Source organism: Hydra viridissima, unplaced genomic scaffold (assembly GCF_058129835.1).
Source record: "Hydra viridissima isolate aposymbiotic clone 2 unplaced genomic scaffold, HvirCarnegie_v1 scaffold_13, whole genome shotgun sequence".
Taxonomy (NCBI): Eukaryota; Metazoa; Cnidaria; class Hydrozoa; order Anthoathecata; family Hydridae; genus Hydra; species Hydra viridissima.
The window spans coordinates 10,412,520-10,437,313 of NW_028324312.1; the positions used below are offsets into that span (position 1 = coordinate 10,412,520).

The 24,794-nt window shown below is 28.9% G+C and overlaps 2 protein-coding genes and 2 pseudogenes across 3 annotated transcripts in view; 2 read left to right on the forward strand and 2 right to left on the reverse strand.

Moving 5' to 3' along the window:
• Positions 1 to 2,660, forward strand: part of LOC149880441 (uncharacterized) — a 5,225-nt gene extending 2,565 nt beyond the window's left edge. The window contains exon 3 of the mRNA XM_090070938.1: positions 1 to 2,660. This exon is cut by the window's left edge and continues 1,593 nt beyond it. The gene's annotated coding sequence lies outside the window, so the exon portion shown is untranslated.
• Positions 1 to 24,794, forward strand: part of LOC149880442 (uncharacterized) — a 71,992-nt pseudogene that overhangs the window by 602 nt on the left and 46,596 nt on the right.
• LOC149880443 (uncharacterized) lies at positions 3,368 to 6,120 on the reverse strand (annotated as a pseudogene).
• On the reverse strand, positions 7,772 to 11,190 carry LOC149880444 (uncharacterized). Of its 2 annotated transcripts, none has more exons than XM_090070467.1 (3): positions 11,023 to 11,190; positions 10,622 to 10,742; positions 7,772 to 10,220 (listed from the first exon to the last, which is right to left on the reverse strand). In XM_090070467.1, the coding sequence occupies exon 3, from the start codon at positions 9,443 to 9,445 to the stop codon at positions 9,005 to 9,007; it is 441 nt and encodes a 146-aa protein (XP_089926593.1). In that variant the 5' UTR covers positions 9,446 to 10,220; positions 10,622 to 10,742; positions 11,023 to 11,190; the 3' UTR covers positions 7,772 to 9,004. The 2 variants fall into 2 exon arrangements, with proteins under 2 accessions (XP_089926593.1, XP_089926594.1); XM_090070468.1 differs by having other exon boundaries at positions 11,007 to 11,179.

The window sequence follows — 24,794 nt, forward strand, 5'->3', positions numbered from 1 at the left end:
AAAATAATAAAGCTTTAGAAATTTATTATCAAGTTGAAAAAGTACAAACTGACATTTTAGGATTCAATCATCCATCAACATTGACTACAAAAAGTTGTATAGCAGGCTGTTTAGATAACATGGGAAAATATAATGAAGCTTTAGAAATTTATTATCAAGTTGAAAAAGTACAAACAGACATTTTAGGAATCAATCATCCATCAACATTGACTACAAAATGTTGCCTAGCAAGCTGTTTGGATAACATAGGAAAATATAATGAAGCTTTAGAAATTTATTATCAAGTTGAAAAAGTACAAACGGACATTTTAGGATTCTATCATCCATCAACATTGACTACAAAAAGTTGTATAGCAGGCTGTTTAGATAACATGGGAAAATATAATGAAGCTTTAGAAATTTATTATCAAGTTGAAAAAGCAGAAACGGACTTTTTAGGAATCAATCATCCATCAACATTGACTAAAAAAAGTTGTATAGCAGAATGTTTGTTCAAAATGGGAAAATATAATGAAGCTTTAGAAATTTATTATCAAGTTGAAAAAGTACGAACGGACAGTTTAGGATTCTATCATCCATCAACATGGACTACAAAAAGATATATAGCAAGCTGTTTAGATAACATGGGAAAATATAATGAAGCTTTAGAAAGTTATTATCAAGTTGAAAAAGAAGAAACGTACATTTTAGGAATCAATCATCCATCAACATTGACTACAAAAAGTTGTATAGCAGGTTGTTTAGATAACATGGGAAAATATAATGCAGCTTTAGAAATTTATTATCAAGTTGAAAAAGCAGAAACGGACATTTTAGGAATCAATCATCCATCAACATGGACTACAAAAAGTTGTATAGCATGCTCTTTGTACAAAATGGGAAAATTTAATGAAGCTTTAGAAATTTATTATCAAGTTGAAAAAGCAGAAACGGACATTTTAGGAATCAATCATCCATCAACATTGACTGCGAAAAGTGGTATAGCAGGATGTTTGTTCAAAATGGGAAAATATAATGAAGCTTTAGAAAGTTTTTATCAAGTTGAAAAAGTACAAACGGACATTTTAGGAATCAATCATCCATCAACATTGATTACGAAAAGTTGTATAGCAAGCTGTTTGGATAACATGGGAAAATATAATGAAGCTTTAGAAATTTATTATCAAGTTGAAAAAGTACGAGTGGGCATTTCAGAAATCAATCATCCATGACATTGACTACAAAAAGATGAATAGCAAGGTGTTTGGATGTGATTGGAAAATATAATTAAGCTTTAGAAAATTATTATCATGTTGAAAAAGAACAAACGGACAATTTAGTAATCATTCATCAATCAACATTGTCTACAAAATTTTGTCTAGCACGATGTTTTGATAACATAGGAAAATATAATGAAGCTTTAGAAATTTATTATCAAGTAGAAAAAGTACAAAGGGACGTTTTACGTTTCAATTATCCATCATCATTGACTACAAAACCTAACATCGCGCAATGTTTGGATAACATGGGAAAATATAATGAATCTTTAGAAATTTATTATCAAGTTGAAAAAACGCTATTTGATGGTTTAGGAATCAATCATCCAATAATGTTATGTACAAAGTATAAGATAGCAAGGTGTTTGATCATTCAATCAATCATCCAATAATGTTATGTACAAAGTATAAGATAGCAAGGTGTTTGATCAATATCGGAAGTTTTAAAGAAGCTTTAGATACTTTTTTTCTCGTGGAGGAAATAAATGTCGATAATTTAGGATTAAATCATCCATCAGCTTTTGGTTACAAAAAGTTTAGTGGGAAGATGTTTGAATGAAATGGGATAATATAATAAAGCTCTCGGACTTTGTTCTGAAGTTGAAAAATTACAATCTTGTATTTTAGGAAAAAATCATCCATCGGTATTGTTTACAAAAAGCACAATAGCAAGCTGTTTGGAGAATACTGGAAAATATGATAAGGCTTTGGAAATTTATGATAATGTTGTAATAATGCGAGATGATGTTTTAGGAATCAATCATCCATCATTATTGAATTCATAACATAATATTGCAGTCTATTGGGTAAATTGGGAAAATATATTGAGGCTCTAGAACTTCATTATGAAGTTGAAAAGATAAGAGCTGATGTTTTGGGAATCAATCATCCATCAACATTGGATACAAAACATAATATTGCCAGTGGTTTGTACGATCTGGGAGACTATTATAAAGCTTTAGAAATAAGCTATCATGTTGCAAAAATACGAGCTGATATTTTAGGAAACGATCATCCATCAACATTGGATACAAAACATAATATTGCAGTTTGTTCGGGTAAATTGGGAAAATAAAATGAGGCTCTAGAACTTGATTATGAAGTTAAAAAGATACGAACTGATGTTATGGGAATCAACCATCCGTCAACATTGGTTTCAAAGAGCAGTTTAGCAGATTTTTTTTAGGAATGGAAATGAAGAAATATTGAAAACTTTTTTTATGTGATAACATACTTACTTTACATCAGATTATTTATTGGGATGCAGGATTTTATTTTAGATTGATTTCGTAAGTTTTTATTTCATTCTAACTATAATTTTTGTGTACAGAAGGAAAATATTAATGAAATATAATCGGACTTTCAAAATTATCAACGTTTTTGAGGAGTCTGTTACTTAATTAACTTTTTATTTTCACTACGTCAGGTTAGAATTACTTTGTTCTAACTCTGCATTTGTTTAAACTGAGATAAATCAATTTGAAGTTTTACACTGTAATGCAGTACAATTGGCGATATAATTTTCATTAAGGAAAACTTTTTTCAATACTTGCCTGTATTCTAAAAAAAATTATTTGTTTTGAAAGAAAAAGTATGTTGCTCAAATTGCTATTATGGCCCGACCCTATTTGGAGATAATTTCGATAGATACATTTCGCGTTAATATTATTTTGTGCTATCTCCATATTTTAGTAAATACAATTTAAACGTTTTGCGAAAAGCAAATGAATTACAACAAATTACTTTTAACTTAGGGATTTAAACGCAAATATAGAAACCTAAAACAATTCGTTGGAAAACTTAAATGGATGGGATGATATAATTAGCTTTCTTATTGCTACTTTGACAGAATTAAACTGATATTGCTTCTGGAAGGATGGGCAGCTTTTAACAAGAGCTATATTATTTAAAGAAAATCATTTCTATCTAAAAAGATTTATTGAAAATAAACAAACATAGTTTTTAATACGAATAACATGTTAATAACAGTTTGAATGAACCTTATACAAATTAAAACTGAATGTTGAAAAATAACATAACTAAAGTATATAAATAAAACAATTAAAATGAAACTTGCTTCCGGATGAAGAGTTGAAAAAAAACTACTGAAATTATATTTTATAGAAACAAACATCTACAGCTGGCATGTATAGTTACATAGAAACAATGTCTTTTACTTTCTCACTAGAAATTTTAATATTATGTCGAAAATAAGATGCCAATGGAATTGATGGTTCTTCAAGATTACTTCCTAATCCTCTAGTATTTTTTGGCTTAGACAGCCGTACCTCCTTATAAATATCTGTAAAACGATTCTTGAAGTACACATTACCAGGAGCATTAGACCTATATACAAGTGTTTTGACATTAAAGTATGGAACCTTTTTGTAGTTCATAAGACAGGCAAGTTTTGAGAAATTTTTAATGTCCTTTTTTTGCATTTGGTATACAAAAAATGGTTTACGCTGGTTAACATTTAATATTGCTTTTACCAACTGGGGAGGGGTGAATATTTCTGCCGAATGTAATGATTTCTCAATCTGACTATGTATATTATCACATTCTTGAATTGAGCTATGCCCTGGCTTACAATACTTTTGTTCAATGATTTTAATATTTGGATGATTGATAAGAAACTCACGTAATGCAGTTGACATATGACTGTTTCTATTTTGTGGAACACAAGAATCAAACAAAAGTAAAAACTTGTCAATATTAGGAAGATCCTTGTAAACTTGATTTAGCATACATATCACAGCACTGGAAATCTTGTTACCGGAACGACCAGACATACCTTCATGCCCATAATACACAATATGCTTTTTTGTTCAGCGAAGAGTCACCTGTTAAATTATAACAACTGAGCTTTCTTTTATAAAAGAAGTTTCCCACATTACTTTTTGGCAAGCTCAAGACATTTTGTAGGTCAATACCAACTATGGTTGTGGTAGGGGACTTCAACTTTCGATCCTTATCTCTCTCGATCTTTGTTTCATTTTTTGATGCAATATCCTTGTTATACTTTTGGATTTGTTCTTCACTTGCATTTTCAATAATGCAAAATTGGTAGCATGTATCACATAGATCTTTTTTTGGCTTTTGAAATTCAATATTAAATTTGGTAATAAAAATATTGCGGTACATACATTCTTTTGCTGGTAAAATTTTATATTGAGTGCAATATGTTAAATACAAATCATAAAGTTTCTTCAAATTTAATGAACCATCAAAGTATTGTTTGCAGGAAATGCTTCGACAATAATGCGACTCAACTCTTGGAAACAAGTTAATATGGTTTTCTATACTCTGCTTAGTCATTTAAAGAACTTTTTTTTTACAATATTTCCCCCATTTTGTAGGGGCAGGAATACCAGTTTCAAGCTTATTTTCATGATAGTATGATATTTGCCTGCTGCTGATTTCTAATGTATACAAATAAAACACCTTACATACACGATGTTTGACATTATCAACAAAGAAATTGTAAAAACAAGTGTTCACCAATTTTATCAGGGCTCCAAGTAAGGATTCCATCAGACGATATCTTCATCCCATGACTTTTTCCAATTAACTCATATATTAAGGGTTGATTTTCAGGATCATGAGCTGGTATCATATGTTTCCACTGCTGACCTTTGAATGCGTACTGCTTTGAGATTTTAAAGAATGGAGCAATGTTATCTTTAAAAAAATTAACAAAACAATAAATCAAAACTGCATCGGAAACAAATTTAAAATGCAAGAAGAATCTACAGCCATAGGAATTAATGAGGCTCATAGGAGCTTTTGTTCTACTTGGTTTGCTTATTTTATTGATCTGAGTCGTTTTTTTATCTAATCGCTCAGTAGTTTTACTAAAAAAGTGTTGCTTTTCAATCTGAGACATTCCCCACAATCCATTAAATAAATTTTTTCTCTCGTCTTCTGATATTTTCACGGAACACTTAAACTTGCAACAATTTCCGCAATCTTTTTTATTTTTAATACTTTTTAGTTGAATAACCTTGCCCCTGCTATTTATATATTCTTTTCCTGATTGCCTAAGTCGCTTTCTTTTTGACTGTTTCCAGTTATAGCAGTTTGTCTGACGTTTTCTCGTTTTTCCACCGTGCGGAGGTAATCGCAGTTGACCAGCAATTGAAGGATGTGTTGAAACATAGGGAGTAACCATGATATTAGCTTTTTGTGGGTAAACTAAAAATAAAAATGAAACCTAAAATAGTTATGCAATCCAAATAGGTAAAAATAAGATAATTTCTTTCACATATGAAGCAATTCATTTACATTTGAGCCTTAATTTATTTAGTATATACAACGTGTAATAATGATTATATATATATATATATATATATATATATATATATATATATATATATATATATATATATATATATATATATATATATATATAACAACAATTATAAATGTATTCTATAAAATAGAGTGCTCAATGTTCTTAAAAGAACAGAGCAATAATAAATTATTAGAAATCATTAATTTCAATTTTTTACACATTGTTTTGTCAATAAAGACTCTTCAGAAATCTCAGAAAAATCTTCAATATATATATATATATATATATATATATATATATATATATATATATATATATATATATATAATGTGTTATCATCTTATTAGAACCTCACGGATTCTGTTATATATGTGACATACACACACTAGTGCATGTCACATATACAAGAGAATCCGTGAGGTTCTAATAAGATGATAACACATTTTCTACTAAAATAATGTGCTGGATTTTTTTTTAATAATAAAAAAAGCCGATTAGCACTAGAATATATAAGAAAATACCTGCATTTTGGTTTATTTCTCCAAGATCTACATTAATATTTTCCGCCATTTTAAAATTTTAAAGAGGAAATAAACAAGAACACGTATTATTTTATGCGATATATAAACAATTTTATTGGTTGTTGGAAATAGAACAAAATAACATTAATAACTATCGCTATTTTGCACATAGAACAATCGGTTACACCTAATTTGACACTATTTACTTTTTTTTTTTCAGTTTTAAAAGTAATACAGCTAGAAAGAAAATATAACAAGAAAAGAGAAAAAGGCATAAACTCATTTTTTTTAAATTTCGAGATAGAACAAAATAATTCTAACCTGACGACAACTGAATGAAAGTTTGATTGATAGAAAAATTAAACAACTGTTTATCTTATTTACAGAAATCCAGAAACGATTAATCTAAGAAAAATGCTCTGAAGAAAAGTTTTATGAAGATTTAATAAGAAATTAAGTTTGAAACACTGACCTTTAACATGAAATTAAGTTTGTCATATTGCCGAAGTGACTCAAAACTGGTTGAATCAAAATGCAGTTAAGAAACTTCCGTGACCGAGTTAGTCATCTAATTTAAACCCTATCAAACACCTCTGGGCTATATATGGCTTAAAACTTCACAATTGGAACAAGAAGTTATTTTCGAAGACAATATTCAAGATTGCATTAAAAAATGTAAACAGGGTGTTAACTAAGTACTAATTATTCAATCTAGCAAAAAGCAACTCGTAATGCGGGTTATGGTCGGTCTGTTAATTTAAGGTGGATGTTTTCCACAATTTAAAGTTACGAAACCTTACTAATACCCTTTTAGAAAAACGCCTTCAAATTTAAAAAATTAAACCATTTGTAAAATTAAAATAAAAAGTATGCGGAGGTAAAATAATTTACCAATTATTTAACAGTTGAGAAATTTAAAACTGACATAGATCATATCAGTGTAAGGCAGAACCATTTTCCTCGACATTACTAAGTTCAAAACAATACGTTTTTAGTTACTGACAGAAAATAATAACACTTCATCATGCTTTAAATTGACGAAAAAAGCTAAATTTTTGTTATATTTTTTATAACATGAACTTTAATTAATAAGAGTAATATAAAGCGAACGTTAATTATACATGATTTATTAATTTTTTGGTATCCCCTTGATACATTTTTCTTTAAAACAGGAAATTGTCTTTAAAACGTTAAATGCACACAACCAAATAAATTTATTAAAAATAACTGAACATTACTATTTATGGCACTAATCTGACCATTTTTATATATATGTCCTCTTTGTTTCAATAACTTTTAGTAAACGGTAATTAGCTACAATTTACTAAAAATTCCTTTTGATACTCGAAATTTAATTCTCTTAAATATTTTGAAACTAATAAAGGACCTCCCTTCCCCGTTTTTGCCTTAATGGTGGTCAGGAGAATAGAGCTATTTTTATTAAGAGTAATCAAGTTTTGGATGAAGACCTTTTACCAGAATAATAAAATGTGAAACAATGATTTAAGAATTTAACATATATAAGAATTTTTCTTTCCTCAAAATTAAGCTAATTAATTAGTTAAACACCTTACAAAGTTTAAGTAACTCGATATTTGACAAATGCGCTAAACTACAATATTCACCCTCCGTTTAAGAAGATCCCCTAAGTTACGTACAACAAATATTATTAGGCATAAAATAGAGAAAATTTAAAAAAATTGAGCTAATTGCATATATTTATATCATTTTAACTGACAAAAATTTACAATAAAAGGTAATCAGGTTTTCTTTTTATAAATCGTATAAATGCGTCAATCGTAAATCTTAAAGAAAAAAAAAAGCACATAAAAACTGAGAATCAATTTATCTATTTATAGTAACCTATTTTGACATGGCAGTTAATATAAATAATTATCGAAAATGTAACTATAAAATCTGTTTCAATGTGGAAAGGATTAACAATACTAAAATAAATTTAAAAAAAAAAATCAAACTAAGATTTAAACTGCATTTTTAGCATATTTACACCCTTGATCCTAAAATCCAGCGAAAATAACAAACCAAATTAAAATATGAAAGGCAAAAGTAGAAAATCAATTTAAAGTTAACTATATATTTATCTTTTTACTAAACATACAACTACATAAAAGTATACTTGTTTTTATAATTATTAGCTATTCAATTACTTCAAATTTAGGACATTAAAACACCCTAGATTTAAAGATCAAGGTAGCATACTCTCCCATACACATTACGCTAAACATTAACAGACATTATTGTGTTTCCAGAATAATTAAAAAAGGCTAGACAAAACAATCTAGCTCTAAAGCAGTAAAACCGCCTGACACTAAATGCTGCCAAGTCACACCTCTGCTATAAGTACACCGCTTGGCTGGCAAGGTTATCAATCTTCCTCAATATAATGCCAACTCACACCACTTTGAAAACATGGAAACAACATAATTTAAACATATATACAGCTATAAACAAATATGGTTTCATATAACACATATAAACATATTAAATGACAGTAATATTTATCAAAAACTATGAAAAAAGTATTAAAGTAATAAAAAAAATGTAACATTATTCGTGTAACACTTTTCACCTACCATATCTTGAATGAGATGTTTATCAATTTTGAAAAACAAACTATTAAATGCCCTAGTTCTTGAACATGCAACATATAGTTGACCATGAGAGAAACACGGTTTTTTGAGATATACCCCAACTCTATCAAATGTTTGACCTTGACTTTTGTTAATTGTCATTGAATAAGCCAATCTGACAGTAAACTGACGACGTTTCAGAACAAAAGGTAAATTAGAATCTGATGGAGCCAACTGAATTTGAGGAACAAAAACCCATTTACCACTAGAAACACCTGTCAAATCCTCTGCATCAATATAATTATTTTGAAGAGCACAAACTTTCATTGGAGTACCATTACATCACCCAGCTTTGAGATTTAAATTTCTAAGTAGCACAATTACACAACCAATTTTCAATTTTAAACAATGAGGTAGCATACCTGAAGGAGTTAAGCTGTTCAAAAACTCAACAGGAAAGTTATTTCTTTCATAAATATCATCAGTATCAATTTGATCAGCACTTAAATAAATTTTGACCTCACTCAGCAGACATTTAAGAACTTCTTCATTGATTGATAATGATTCAACATTAGTTGGTGTTAAAATCACACATTTAGAATAATCATTTTGATCAGCGTCTCCAAAAATCTTTTCAACAATTGATTCATTTTCTCTAATAATGCACTGATTTGGTATTTTAATGCATCCTTTAAAAGGATCCTCCTCTTTGACAGGTATTGTTCCATTCCCTAGTTTTAGTAGCCATTGGGAAAATTCACCTTCTCCATCTTGTACTCTCATATTTTCAGTTAATGCAAACTTCTGCACCAATTGCCTATGCAAAGAACATTTTACACACAATTCTACTATTTCAGCTGGTTGTGTTTATACACAATTCTACTATTTCAGTAGTTGAACATTTTCATCAAAATTTTCTAGATTTAAGCCAATAACCTCATCAATAACAGGCAGATTGTAATCAGTCAGCATTTTACCACTTTGATTAATAATCTTTTTAATTTGATGAAGAATAGCTTGTTCAGCTATTAGAAGTGGGATTGAGCAGTGAATGAAATCTTCCATCATAAAAGCTTTGCATGTATTCCAGAGATGTAAAGAATTGTCAGATTCACAAAAGGTGAAAAAAATTGAAAACAACTGTCTAATTTGCTTTGGCATACGTGTTAAAACCGCCTCAGAAAGAGTATTCTGCCATTCAGTGCCATCTTACAACAATTCTTTCAAAACACATGCTTCACGAAACGTTTCAAGGACAATACCATTAACAGTACGCATATCCTCCCAAGATGTTGCTTCTTTTGCTTGCAAAAGTAGCAGTTTAAGAAAAAAGAATTTTCCAGTTGGATTAACTTTATACATTCTTACTATCACCTTATTACCACCCCTTTATCTAACCTTTCATTTACAATGTTTATCATCAAATATAAAGTGATAAGGAATGTCTACCTAAGAATAGCAATGTGCTCTTTCATTTTCAGTATTTAACTTAAACCATGCTGTTACATGCGTATTACGTTGAGCTGCACAATCTTAAGCCATTTGTTCTGCTTCTTCTCTAAAATACAATAAATGAGTTTCAGGTAGATGTTTACCAAGTCATAGCACTTTGAAAACACGGAGACAACATAATATAAACATATGTACCAACTATAAACACAATAAATGTGTTTAAATATGTATATAAGGTTAAATATATTCCTTATATACATATTTAAAACAATTATATAACACATATTAACTCATACACAAACAGTAAAAAAACACTTTACCTTATTATAAAAACATTATTATAAAAACACATTGATAAAACAACTATAAAGCACTTATTACCACATACACATACATATCAAAAAAGCATATATGCAAACAATAAACGTGTGCAAACAAAAATTTTAAAAATGATGCGAGAAAATTTAAAAAGATACAAAATATATATTTACAAACAATACTCTTTACCTTCTTTTTTTTCTTCATAAGAACTGTAATCCTCATAACAAAATTTAACCTTTACATACAATAACATGTGACATGCCATGTCAGTGTTGGCACAAAAGTTAAATTTACTTTTCTAAATTTTCTAAAAAAGAACAAAAATAGTTAATAGCATCACAGAAATTTCAATGTAGTAATAACCATTTTATGGAAATAGCATTAGTATAACTTTAAATAACATACATACCCCTATTTTCCTTCTAAAAAATAAGATAATAAAAACAAAACTGCAAAAAGAAAAACTAAAACAAACAAAATATAAACGATTTAAAAAATTTAAATCCTTTCTACTTTATCTAATAAAAATTAAAATCATTTCTACTTTATCTAATAAAAATGTATATATAACTATTTCATATACTTACTTCAATTATAAGATGATCTTAACGATGATTATTTATCTTAATATGATTCTTTATGTAATATATCTAAAGTAATAATTAAATTCCAAATCTAAACTAATAATTAAATTCCAAAAGGAAAAAAGTTTTAACTCGCTTCATGGATCTTTCTCCAATGGCCGCATGCATTTTGAGAACGCGCTCTTTCAAAGCCTAGTAACTAATGACGAAACGACGTTAAACATTAAACATTTCTGTACTAATTATATTATAGATAATAATTCTATTTTTTTTTTTCTTTAGGATTTACGATTGACGCATTTATACGATTTATAAAAAGAAACCTAATTACCTTTTATTGTAAGTTTTGGTCAGTTAAAATGATATAAATGTATGAATTAGTTCAATTTTTTTTTAATTTTCTTTATTTTAAGCCTAATAATATGCTGTAGGTAATTTAGGGAATCTTTTTAAATGGGTGGTGAATATTGTAGTTTAGCGCATTTTTCAAATATCGAGTTACTTAAATTTTATAAGGTTTTTTACTAATTAATTAGCTTAGTTTGCATTTGCAACACTTTTGAGGAAAGAAAAAATTCCTATATATGTTAAACTCTTATAAATATTAAAAAGAAAAAATTCTTACACACGTAAATCATTGTTTTACATTTCATTATTCTGGTAAAAGGTCTTCATCCAAAACTTGACTACTCTTAATAAAAATAATTTTTCTCTTGACCACCATTAAGGCAAAAACGGGGAAGGGAGGTCCTTTATTAGTGTCAAAATATTTAAGAGAATTAAATTTCGAGTAACAAAAGGAATTTTTAGTAAATGGTAGTAAATTACCGTTTACTAAAAGCTATTGAAACAAAGAGGACATATATATAAAAATGGTCAGATTAGTGCCATAAATAGTAATGGTCAGTTATTTTTAATAAATTTATTTGGTTGTGTGCATTTAACGTTTTAAAGACAATGTTTTAAAACGTTTTAAAGACAATGACAACGTTTTAAAGACAATGACAACGTTTTAAAGACAATGTTTTAAAGACATGTATAATTAACGTTCGCTTTATATTACTCTTATTAATTAAAGTTCATGTTATAAAAAATATAACAAAAATTTAGCTTTTTTCGTCAATTTAAAGCTTGATGAAGTGTTATTATTTTCTGTCAGTAACTAAAAACGTATTGTTTTGAACTTAGTAATGTCGAGGAAAATGGTTCTGCCTTACACTGATATGATCTCTGTCAGTTTTAAATTTCTCAACTAATGTTAAATAATTGGTAAATTATTTTACCTCCGCATACTTTTTATTTTAATTTTACAAATGGTTCAATTTTTTCAATTTGAATGCGTTTTTCTGAAAGGGTATCAGTTAAGGTTTCGCAACTTTAAATAGTGGAAAACAGCCACTATAAATTAAGTGATAGACCGACCATAACCCGTATTACGGGTTGCTTTTTGCTAGTTACTAATAATAATTACTATATAATAATAAAAAACACTTGCTTGAGTTTATTAGCTATGTTTATTAGTTATTTAGGATAAAACAAAAACTAGCTTGAAATAAAATAAAATATTTGATTAGACTTTTAACTGTATGATTTTAACTATAATACAAACATTCAACTGTATGATTTTAATTATTATACAAATATTTAGCTGTATGATTTTATTATGATACAAAAATTTAACTGCATGATTTTAATTATTATAAAAACATTTAGCTGTATGATTTTAGCTATGATAGAAACATTTAACTGTATAAGATTAATGAGCTAGCAAGTAAAAAACTTATTTTGAATAAATGTAGTAACCTTTTTATTATTATTAAAAATTTATGTTTTCTTGTTTTTTATTTTTTTATTATGTTTAGTTTTTATTATCATCTTGTTATTGTAAAAACTACTAAAATTTAGTTTTATTTCAGAATAATAAAAATGAATAAACAAGAGAAAAATCAATACTTGAGGGAATGGTGGTAAAGTAATCGAGCCCTAAACAATCTTCTTGTAAATGAAGAAATTGACAACTTATTGCATATCAAATCCAATATTAATGAAGTGGAGAGTAGCATTGATTTCCAAAACATTGAAATTGAGAACTATAACGATTTTTGTGTGTGTGTTTGATCATAAAGATACCTCTGTAACTGAGAGTTCTGATCTAGACTCTGAGGTTCTTATGAGTGATGATAATGAAGATCTAAATATGTCAATATTGTTCTATCTATCTCTTCTTCATTACATATGTTTTGTATAATTAGATACATCTTAGTCTTGAATCTTGAAAGTTAGGGTTAAGAAAAAATCAAACAACTAGTCAGTTACAAGAAAAATGTACTTTTAACTATTTTTTTAACATCCCATTAACAGTATCCCATGTTGTATTTTAGAAGTCATCCTGGTAATGTACGAGTCTTCGACGGAAGCACAAATAATTTTGAGGTTACATAATACTTCTTTAAATAAAGTCTTTAAAAACATTTATTGTATTTTTAGTTTGAGTATCCCCGAAATTGTTTTTCTAAACCCTTGTGAGGGATTAGAAACCCTTATATTAACGTTGAATATTGCTTGTAATTGTGTTAAACATTTAATGCTAGTATATTAACATTAAAGGTATATATAAACCGTTTATAAACGGCTATATTCATATAATAACCATGACACGAAGCCATAGGCCATAGGCTTCGGCAGGGTTATATGAATATAACAGTATATTAACATTAAATATTAAAAACAATTACAATCAATATTTTACGTGAATATAAAACGCCAATAATTTTCCAACTTAAATTTATGTTAGTATAACGTTAATCTAACATCAGAATTTTACGTTAGTATAACGTCATTATCTAGTGTAAATCTTACGGAGAACGATAAAGAACCGAAAGATTAAAATTCATTTTCTCAGAATTTCAAACATCTAGCACTACTATTCGCTGTTGACTGGAAATTAAAAATCACAAACGAATGCAAGATCATTTGTAATCAGCGTTAAAATTATTTTTTAATTTTCACGCTGATTACAAATGATCTTGCATTCGTTTGTAAAAACCGCGGAAAAACCATTTTCTTTCTCAAAAACCGGTTTTTACCGCCGTTTTTTTAAAAAATAAACCCGTTAAAATCCGGTTTTTTACTGTTTAATTTTTAGGCTTAAAACGCAAGCAAAAAGGGTGTTATTTATATTTATTTAACATTGATAATCTCAATACTGTATTAACAAAAGAAACTTATACTTTTTGTCTCTATTTAACAAATAATATGGTCTCATCATACAAAATATATCAAAATTATCATCATTTCAGCTTCAAAGTCCTAAGCTTAATCACAAACTAACCACTTGCTTAAAATGAACGTTCTGCCCTTACGCTGATGACACATTAACCTTTTAAAGCATTAAAAAACATATCTAAATTTCATTATGGGGTAAATCTTGATTGTTCTCTTCAGAATTGCAATTTTTTTCAAACAATCGGCAAAAAATATTAGTACCTGTTTTGGCCAGATTAGCTCGCTTTACTTATGGAATCCCAAATGCATCAGGACTTTGGTTTTAAAGCATCAGGATTAGTTAAATATAACAATACAGCCATGACTTCCAAATTTCTTCTCTGCTTCATACGCTTAATAAATGATGCTAAAAGCTCTTTGCTGAAAAGGATTTTTGCATATTCAATTGTTGATAATTGAATTTTGTTACTTCATCTGCACTTATCAAGGTTGCATCCCGTCTGCTAAGGGCATCAGCTCCAATCTTCACAGGGCAGCAATTAATTCTTCTAACTCAGAGAATTTTTCATCAGAGAAGTGAATATCACTTGATAATTCAATCAAAGACATTTTGATTGGCTTTTTAAGTTTAACAAAGCGTTTTATCATGTTTACTAAACTGTTCCATTTTGTTTTGGAATCAAGCATTAGCATATATTCTCTTATAAATTCAGCTTTTACATGTTTCTGACGTAAATCTTCATTTTTAACTGGGTTTTTACGAAACAGTCAAACGCATTTCCTCACTTTGGAAATAAGATTTGGATTGTCTTGTCGAACCTTAGAAAGTTGGGCATCTTCATCGTTTACCTGAATATTTTAATTAGGATTGAGATATGAAATACAATGTTATGTCTAATTGACCCTGCAAATCATACTTACTGTAAAGACCCATCATTATAATAATTATCATCATCATCACTTATTTCACCATCAGATATAGTGTCATCACCAATTGTTAAGTCATCTGCAATTAGTTCCAAATCTTTACAAAGGACTTCACAAACGGCCAAATGTCTGCCATGTGCAAAGCATAATTGGTGAATTTGAGGAATGGATTTGCCAAGTTTTACCATCACTGAAGCTCCGTCAGAGGTTGCAGCCACAACATCAGAATCAAGATCAATTCCAAACTCATCAAGCTTTTTCTTCACGACAGCTATTGCTTTTTCAGCTGGCTTAGATACAAAGATTCTCACCAAGCCAAAATTTCAATGACGATCCTAAACATGAACGTTATTATTCATATAACGTAGATTTTGCATACAAGTGTATTCATCTTGAGTTAAGCTAAAAAGATGATTCGAATTTCTTAGATCCTGAAATTGTTTTTTGAAGAGAGTTTTGATTTCTACCCCATGCTTTATTATAATAGCTGAAATTGCATTTGCATCAGCAGGAACCTTGTATCTCTGGCTTTTTGACAGGACTCGAACTGGAATTCCATCACAAGCTACTAGCTCTGACAAAACCACTGAAAGGAAATCTTTTTCTGCTTTGAAGAAGTTGTCAATATTAGAGAGTTTTTTCGTTTTTTCCGCCGAGATAGTAATCGTAGACAAGTCAATGTCATGCTTTGTCTTCAAACGAGCTCTCATTTCACTAATAAATCCTCCTTTGCACTTCATCTCTTTGTCACATTTCTTGCACTTGGCCTGCTCCAACTATTTGCAGTGTAAAAAGTGCTTCCAAATGGGGGAATCTTTATTTCTTCCGTGAAGGATATTTTTAAACCACTTTGGAAAAATGTTTTTGACTTCAAATCATACTTCAATTTCATGCTGCAGCACCGTGAATATAGCATAAACAGAAACCAAAGGATTGCCAAAATCCAATTAAAATTTACAATTAGTTATTTGTTATAATAAAAGTGCAGCAGAAACATTTAAATTTTTCATTAGATTGATTAAAAAAACCGCAAAAACCGCCGAAAATAAAACCAATTACAACTTTTTTCTAAAGTAAAAAAACTGTATATATATATATATATATATATATATATATATATATATATATATATATATATATATATATATATATATGTATGTATATATATATATATATATATATATATATATATAATTATATATATATATATATATATATATATATATATATATGTATGTATATATATATATATATATATATATATAAATATATATATATATATATATATATATATATATATATATATATATATATATATACAATAATATATATATACAATAATATATATATATATATATATATATATATATACAATAATATATATATAACCGGTTAATATATATATAACCGGTTTTTAAAAACCGGTTATATGCCCTACAATACAGCAATATTTTCAACCAAGGGATTACAATAATAAAATAAGAAAAAGCAACTGGCTGCTTTAATGACAGCCATGATATCTTTTAACACTTATGTACAATCATGATGCCTCGTGCTTATAGCATTTTTACCTAAAGAATATTTTAAAGGTCAACGGTTTAATGACAACTTGCTGAAAGAAAAATAAAAAATGATGATATTCATTTACAGAGTAAACAATCCTCCAATGACTTTATTGATGAAAAATCTTTGCAGTTTAAAACGCATTGTAGTTTGATGACTTTAGTGTCTTCAATTAGTGTATTCGTTTAGTTAGTTGCCTACAAAGTCCAATTGATGCTTACATACACAAACGTAGACACGTTCAAGATCTTCTTTTTTTTTTATTACTATTATCTTTTCTGTATAACTTTTAAAAATCTGTAAAACAAATTTCAGCTTATTATGTGCTCTGACAAATGTTCCATTGTGAGAACACCTATCCAAATTTGGTGCCAACCTCAAATTTGAGGACCAAAAAAACGACTGATGTGGCATTAATCTGCAAGGTCTCCGATATTACCAGATATAAAAATTAAAATCTAATCTCCATACCCAAAGGAGAAAAACACAGTTAAAGTTTTATATTATTTTGCGCTGCTGATCGCACTTGGAGCCCCGTTGTAAATCTATTTTGTTTGTTTTTTTCACTTTTGTGGTTTTTTTGGGCAAATGAAAGCAAATAACATATTGTAGTAAATTAATATCGAGTGTATCCTTCCTTAAATTTAATTACAGCCTGAATTCTTTCAGGAACACTAGCAACCATTTTGCGGCATTCCTCGGGTGTAATTGAGTACCAAACCTCTTGTGCATGAGCCCAAAGTTCATCCTTATTCTTAGATGGAGTAGGAAAGTTTTAGACCAATTGTTTAACTATTGCCCATAAATTTTCGAGTGGGTTAAGATCAAGGCCTTGTGCTGGCCAGTCAATGACTTTCAATTTCTTCTCGTGAAAAAATTTAATGGTCTTATCAGCCTTATGCTTGGGGTCGTTATCTTGCATGAACATCGTGTTACGTACAGTTCTGCCCCATTTTCGAAGGGACTTGAAATACTCGACCTTTAAGATGTTTATATAGTCATCAGTGTTCATTATTCTATTAATTTTCACTAATTCACCGACTCCACGAGCACAGAAACATCCCCAAAACAAGAGTTTTCCTCCGCCATATTTAACGGTTGGTGTAAAACCTCGAGCACTTAATGGTGAATTAGGCTTTCTCCAAGTAAATCTTATACCATCTGATCCAAACATATTAGTTTTGCTTTCATTTGTCCAAATCCAGTCATTAAAAGTCATCAAAAGTCATGTGTGCATGAAGTTTAGCATAATTTAAACGAGCTTGGCGATGACGAGAAACTAACAACGGCTTCTTGATCTTTCTTCTGGATTGAAAACCAATTCTTTCGAGCTCTCTATTGACTGTCCGCACTGAAGCATGAGTCCCATAGCTGTTATTCATTAAATTAGTAAAATCCTTTGCAGTTTAGACTCTCCAGAAGCAATTAAACGAGTGATTGTTCTTTGGTCTCTTGGTGTAAAAATTTTCTTTCGACCACTTTTAGGCTTGTTTACTTCTAAATTATTGCGCAATTTGATTTTATATATGAGATTATGAGACTTTCCGAACTCAGCAGCGATTTCACGATAAGATTGTCCGGATTTAAGCCTTACCACAATATTTTTTTCTAATTAAAATGATTGATTTTGTTTACAAAACATAAAAAAATTATTGTTATTATCATCATTAGGAAATTAAATCTAAAGATTTATTTTCCTAATGATGATAATAACAATAATTTTTTTATGTTTTGTAAACAAAATCAAACTTTAAATGATATTTAATCGTTAAAAATCTGTGAATAGTTGATAACTCGATCATTTTAGTCATAAGGCTATTTATTTATGTCGCATGCCTAATTAACTGTGGGCAAATATGTTAATTGCATTCATTCGCGACAGAATTGTCACCATTAGCTCTTCACATAAAATTTTAAAAAAAAATTCAATATCTTCTAAATTTAACAAAAAGCAATATTATTAGTTACCTAAGTCTTAAATTTAATTGATAAAACTAAAATTTCATTTGTTTTCACAGCTTTTCTATTAAAAAAAAATATAAAATATTTCTTTGTTCAAACATGGTGACAATTTTGGCACATACTGTATGTGTTGGCTATAACTTGACAAAAAGCTCCTATATTTTGGCCGTTTTTTCAAAGGCGAGATTCCTACTAAGGGCGATCAGCAGCGCAAAATGCTATAAATCTTTAACTGTGTTTTTCTCCTTTGGCTATAGAGATTAGATTTTAATTTTTATATTTGGTGATTTCTAAGACCTTGCAAATTAATGCCCCATCGGTCGTTTTTTAGGTCCTCAAAATTGAGGTTGGGACCAATTTTGGATTAGTGTGAGAGGGAGCTTTTTCTCAGATTATCAAACGATTCTCTATGATTTTGTTGCGTACAAGAGTTAAATAGTCTTTTAAAGGAAAACTCCAAAATTTCTGCATTCCTTTTCTGCAGCGGGGAAGAAATATTATTGAAGAAAGAATCAAAGTTCCTTGAAAAATTTCAAATTTTTGTTAAATGTGCAGAGATATTTTAAATCTTTATCATCTTTATCATAATGATATTTTACATTGGTTGTGTGTTGGTCTGCAAACTTTGTTACCCTTGCAACCTTAAAAACTTACTTGCAACATTAATAGTTTCATCCTCCACCAAACAGTTTGATTTCCGTTACCCTGTTTATTAAATATTTTTCATAATAGTTTCCATTCGAAAACGTGTTAATATAACTTGAATATTGACAATATAAGAAAGGATTGCTTGCTACTGCAGTTTTTTTCGAATTTTATGAAATATTGATCTTAAAAATAGAATCAAAAATTTAAAAAGATTAAAACCTCACCAATAACTTACTTTTTAAAGTCTCCCGGTTACAGGCCCAATGTTTTAGCTGATTATATTGTGAACAAAATCTAGCCTACTTTGTTGGAGAGAAGTGGACTAGTTGTCAACCTGGAAATTTTTACTAAGCTTGGAAGTCACCTTCAAAATGCTGCTAATAACAAATTTTTATTTGTGGTATTGGATTGTTTTTCTATGCAAACTTGGTTCGTTTTTTTAAGCAATTGAAATAAGAAATTGGTTCATTTCAAAATGATCACAGGAAAACCATTAACTCGAGAACAGATTGAAAAACTAAAGACAAATATGAAGAGGAGTCTCAATGATATTGCTAAAAGAATTTGAAAATGAGAATTTAAATGTAAAAAAATCTAATTACAGAAGGCATTAAAAAAGAGAATTTTAAAAAAAAAGTCAAAATAATTGCCAAAACTGAGAATTATTATCCTTTTTGTTTTTTCATAAGTTAGATGTATAAAAATATCCGCAAATATTTGTGTTGTATATTAATTTAATATTTTTTTGATATTTCGGACATTTTAGCTAATTATAAACGTAAAAAATAAGCTGCTTTTTTCTAAGCATCCACGCCTATACTGATCATCTACGTGAAAATATCCCAACATATTTTGATCCCATGCCCTTTAATAAATATATTAAATTTGAGAATATTATAGCTGATGATAAAAGTTGTTAATATAATTAACTCCCCAAAAGTCTTAGATCTCTTGTCAACTTTATCAACATTCCAAAACTCTCCTAGTTGGATTTGTAGACAAATCTTGGATATGTAGAAAAGAAATTTACATTTTTTTAATGAGTTTATGATAAAAGGAAAAAAAAAAAAGAAAAGATAAATAGATAAAAAGATAGATAGGTAAAAAGATAGATATTACAAAAATAAAAAAAAAAAATCTTTTTTTTTCTTCTATTTTTGTAATATCTATCGAAAAAACTTATGATTTAAGTAAAAGCTCTTTCATCATTTTTAATTCCAAATTTAACAAATAATTAACTTTCTCATTAAAAAAGAAGCCTTTTGAATTACTCTTTAAAATAAAATCCCTTAAAATAAATTTGGCTAAAATCTAAATCTAAACTTAAATAAGTAAATTTTTAAAATTTAAACACACTCAGTATTCAGACTAAACTTATTTTTTACTATTTGTAGTTTTTTTTCAAAGTTTATTGCATGCTACTTACATAATATTGATATGATAAATGTTATATATTTAGGTCAGCATGGTTGGAGGGAAACCAAATAACGCTGCTTTGCTGTTTGAATCTGTGATCAAGAAATGTTACTATTGCAAAATGATCTATGGTTTCTAAACCAAAAAACGTGTCTCAATTTCATTCTTCAAAGCGTTTTTCATGCCTATTCTTCTTAGTCATCCAAGGGAACGTCAAATGACTTCATGATAGTTGCCATATCGGAATACATGCACTGATGCAAGCATCCTTTCCACTGAGTAATTTGGTGGCTTCTTCAAATATTGCTAAGATGTTTACTAGATTTCATGCAGGTTCCAATCCTGTATAATGCCACAGAAACGACGATTGAGCAGTGTGATAGCAATTACCGACTTCAAGTACAGAATTCTTTCAAGCATGTAATAAGTTGAAATCCAGAGTGCTGAGACATCGTTTTTGAACCCAAGTCTGTCAAAAGAGTTCATTTGAATCTCTTGTTGGTTGTAGAGCTCAGAGAATGAGGAATTTGATTAAGAAACATGGGTGCAACGCTTTCGGCATTTTTCTGTCAAACTTACAGCTCTTGAGTTAAAAAAGTCCTTTTTGATCACTAGTCGAAGTAAATGATTAAGCTACCAAACAGACTTGTAAACACATTGCGATTCTTTGAATGCTGCTTTTAAATTTGCCGCATTATCACGTAACCAGAATGTGATCTTGTATCTTATTTCCCACTCTTTCTCAACATAATCAAGTCTTTGAAAAATGTTTGAAGCTGCACGTTTTTCATCAAACTTAGAACATGGCAGGCAGAACTTGATCCACTCCCATTTGTCTGAAGTGAAGCGTGTCATTGTCCCCAATTACTCATGATGAAAATTCTGCATGGTAGCGTAATAATCACGGATCATTCGAGGGTTAGTCAAGGACAATCATTTCAAATATAGATCAATGAAACTTCATACTTTTTTTGTAGTTTTTCTATCTAATTGAGCTATTGTCAACCCAGCCTTGGCATATTTTCAGGGCTGCCGGTACTTGTGAATAAAACTTTTTTCAGTAGTTCAAATTTTTTTAAATAAGCTGTGGGAGCTGAATTTTTAAATGAGATGAAAGTCTGCTAAGTGATTGAAGTCTTGGATAGCGCGATCCACAATATATTTTCACATTGAAGATATTGCAAGTTTCGTATATGGAATCGCAAGCTGTTACGGTAAAATGTTTCCACAAAAAGCTTTTCTTCTGATATTTTCTATTATAAAGTTTAGCATTGAATAACTTTTGATATATCGAACTTCATTTTCGTATTTTGCTGCAAAGTTATTGTGTTTGTAAGCAACGCTCAAGATTAATAGAAAACAAATGTGTTATTAAGAATCAAAACAGCAAAAGACCAAATGTAAATTTGGAACTAGTGGTTTTAATTGTTTCATAACTCAGTTGTGTCTAGTGTTGATAAGAAGTTTCTTATCATTGCAAGCCACCCCAACCATCGTTTGTGATAGTACTGTAAGATTTTCTCAAATTCTTATAGATTATTATTCTCTTACTTTGATCTTTTGTCTGTTGTCAAAGAGGGAGTAAGCATGTAGTCCTCAAAATATTTACAGCAAACGAAACGCATTTTAATATCGGCAAATAAAAAGTGAAGCGTTTGTTACCATTGCATATTAAAAATTAATATTCGTATTGTTTCACAACTCTCCCTTGTTTTTATGATTTTCAAGTCTTACGCAGATCTGGCCTTATGTAATGTTTATATGGAAATTTATGTTCCAGGATTTTATCAAGTTAACGCTATGGTATTTGATTAAACATGACGTTGTGTTTGAAAAACTACAAAATATTACGTAGGCTCCTCATTTAAAGTTCTCTAAAGTCGATCTTAAAAAAATCAGATTTTAATAGTTAATGCTCTCGTACGCAATATTTTCGATTGGTTACCTGAAAATCAGTCTTTCTCATTAATTATTATAGCGTTTTTCTTCAGTTTGCATTTTACTTCAGTTCTGTGATATAAGATGCTGCAATCAGAGGATCAATTCCTCAGTTTTTGTCTATCTTATTTCGTCAAGCCTTTTGCTCTTTTACTTTTTTTGAACTCTTGCATGGAAACAGAAGCTTTTATTGATAGAGATTTCGTATTTTCAAAAACATCTGAAGCGTTTGCTACCATACCATATTGCAAAACCATGTTTGTAAAGTGTCAAAAGTCTGAACTCTATTGTATCTATATCTTGGTCTCTTGATAATGTTAAATTTAGGCGGTCTGTGTATCGTTTATTAAAGACAAGTTATTCAATGTCATTTTCCGTTGCAAGTTTTCAAGCTGCCGAGCATTTCCAAATACTTTATATTCGAAATAATTTTATCAATTTTGTTGGAGCATTAAAAGTTTTTGCAGCTCACACCATTTCTTCTCCTATTTAACGGTATATATAACGGTAATACAAGTTTTGTAAAGAAGTTTTTACGATTTGCGTTATTTCAACGTTTAAACTTTGAGCTTTATTTTGTTTGTGATTTATTTACTGCTTTTTATTTAAGTTTTCTTAAGATTTTGGGGCTTGCAGTACAAGTTTCTTAAAAAGAGAAAAAAGAAATGTGTATCATATTCGCAAACAACAAATGCTTGAGTTTGAGGAACTAAAATCAATCTGTCAAACCAATCTGATTGAAAAAAAAATGCAATTTTTTTATTATTTTTATTTTCAATATTCTATTTTGAAGTACTTTTGTAAATTTAAAAGTATTGACAAACTTAAAAAAACTCAAATCAAACATGAACCTTAAATTACGCAAAACAGTTCTCTATGAACAGCAAGATAAAATTTTATTTTAAAACCTTTTCTCAAGTTTTTGTTTTTTTTACAATTTGCATTAATTCAGTGTTTAAAGCATGCTTGTTTGTGTTTTATTTAGTCCTTTTGTTTGTGCAATTTAATATAATATTTAGCGAAATAGATTATATAACAAATGTTTGTTTTTTTATAAACCCTTGATACCGTGTGTTCATTGGTAAGTCATTAACATCTATTTACTGGTGACGCTGGTTCATTTCTCCAGTGTGCTGTTGTTTTTTTTTGCTTTAAACATTCACTTAAAATCATTTTTTTAAAAGGTAGGAGTGGGGGTAATTTGACAATAAAACAAACCTCTTCCTAATAATGCAACGATATTTCTTCCCTGTTATTACACAACTTCAAATAGTTATTGTTTTTTATAAGATATTTCGTTAAATTAACTTTAATTATTCATAGCTTCTGAAGATTTAATACATTTTTAGTTATTTAGATTAATATAACGAGAGTAGTGTGTTTCTCTTTTTAGACCATTTTCTAATAGTTTTTCTTATATTTTTAGGCCAAAATAACTCAATAACGGTTTCAGAAACCGGCTCCATGTTTGAATTTAATAAAAAATTCTAGGAAATTGTTATTTCTTATTTCAGATATTTAGGGTTTAGAGTCCGCTAGTGATTGCCTTATGGACTGCTCTTTCCTTTCCGGGAACTATTGCTCATTTGACGGCAAGGTCACAGTGGTACACTAATTCCTTTTACAAAAAATATATTGCAAAATAGGAGAGATCTGCACCAAGATGAATTCATACATGAGTTTTATCCTTGGATAAAAGTAAAAACAAAAATATTTTTGAGAAATTTTGGCAAACTTCGTTTGTTTACTAATATTCGGAATAAGAACTATCAAAAATTAATATATATAATATTGCTACTGTTATTTATAGGACAGTGGGATAGGTGTCGGATAACTCCTTGAAAATAGTAATTATAAAATTTGTACCGCATCCTCACTAGATAAAAATAATGAAGGCGTTTATCATAATCAGCCACCACTTATTAAATGGTTGTTATCTTGCTACTTCATATTGAAAGCAGACACGTTTTTTTTTTGTTAAACTTTTTAAAATTAGTTTTTGTGTTTTTATAATAATTTTGATTAGAAACAAAAAAGTAAATATGCTCAAATAGAAACAGAAATAAAAAACTACAAAATTAAATAGAAACATTTCT

Bases quoted from the DNA above. Each gene is read 5' to 3' on its own strand.
- LOC149880444 (XM_090070467.1), bottom strand. From the start codon at position 9,445: ATGAGAGTACAAGATGGAGAAGGTGAATTTTCCCAATGGCTACTAAAA.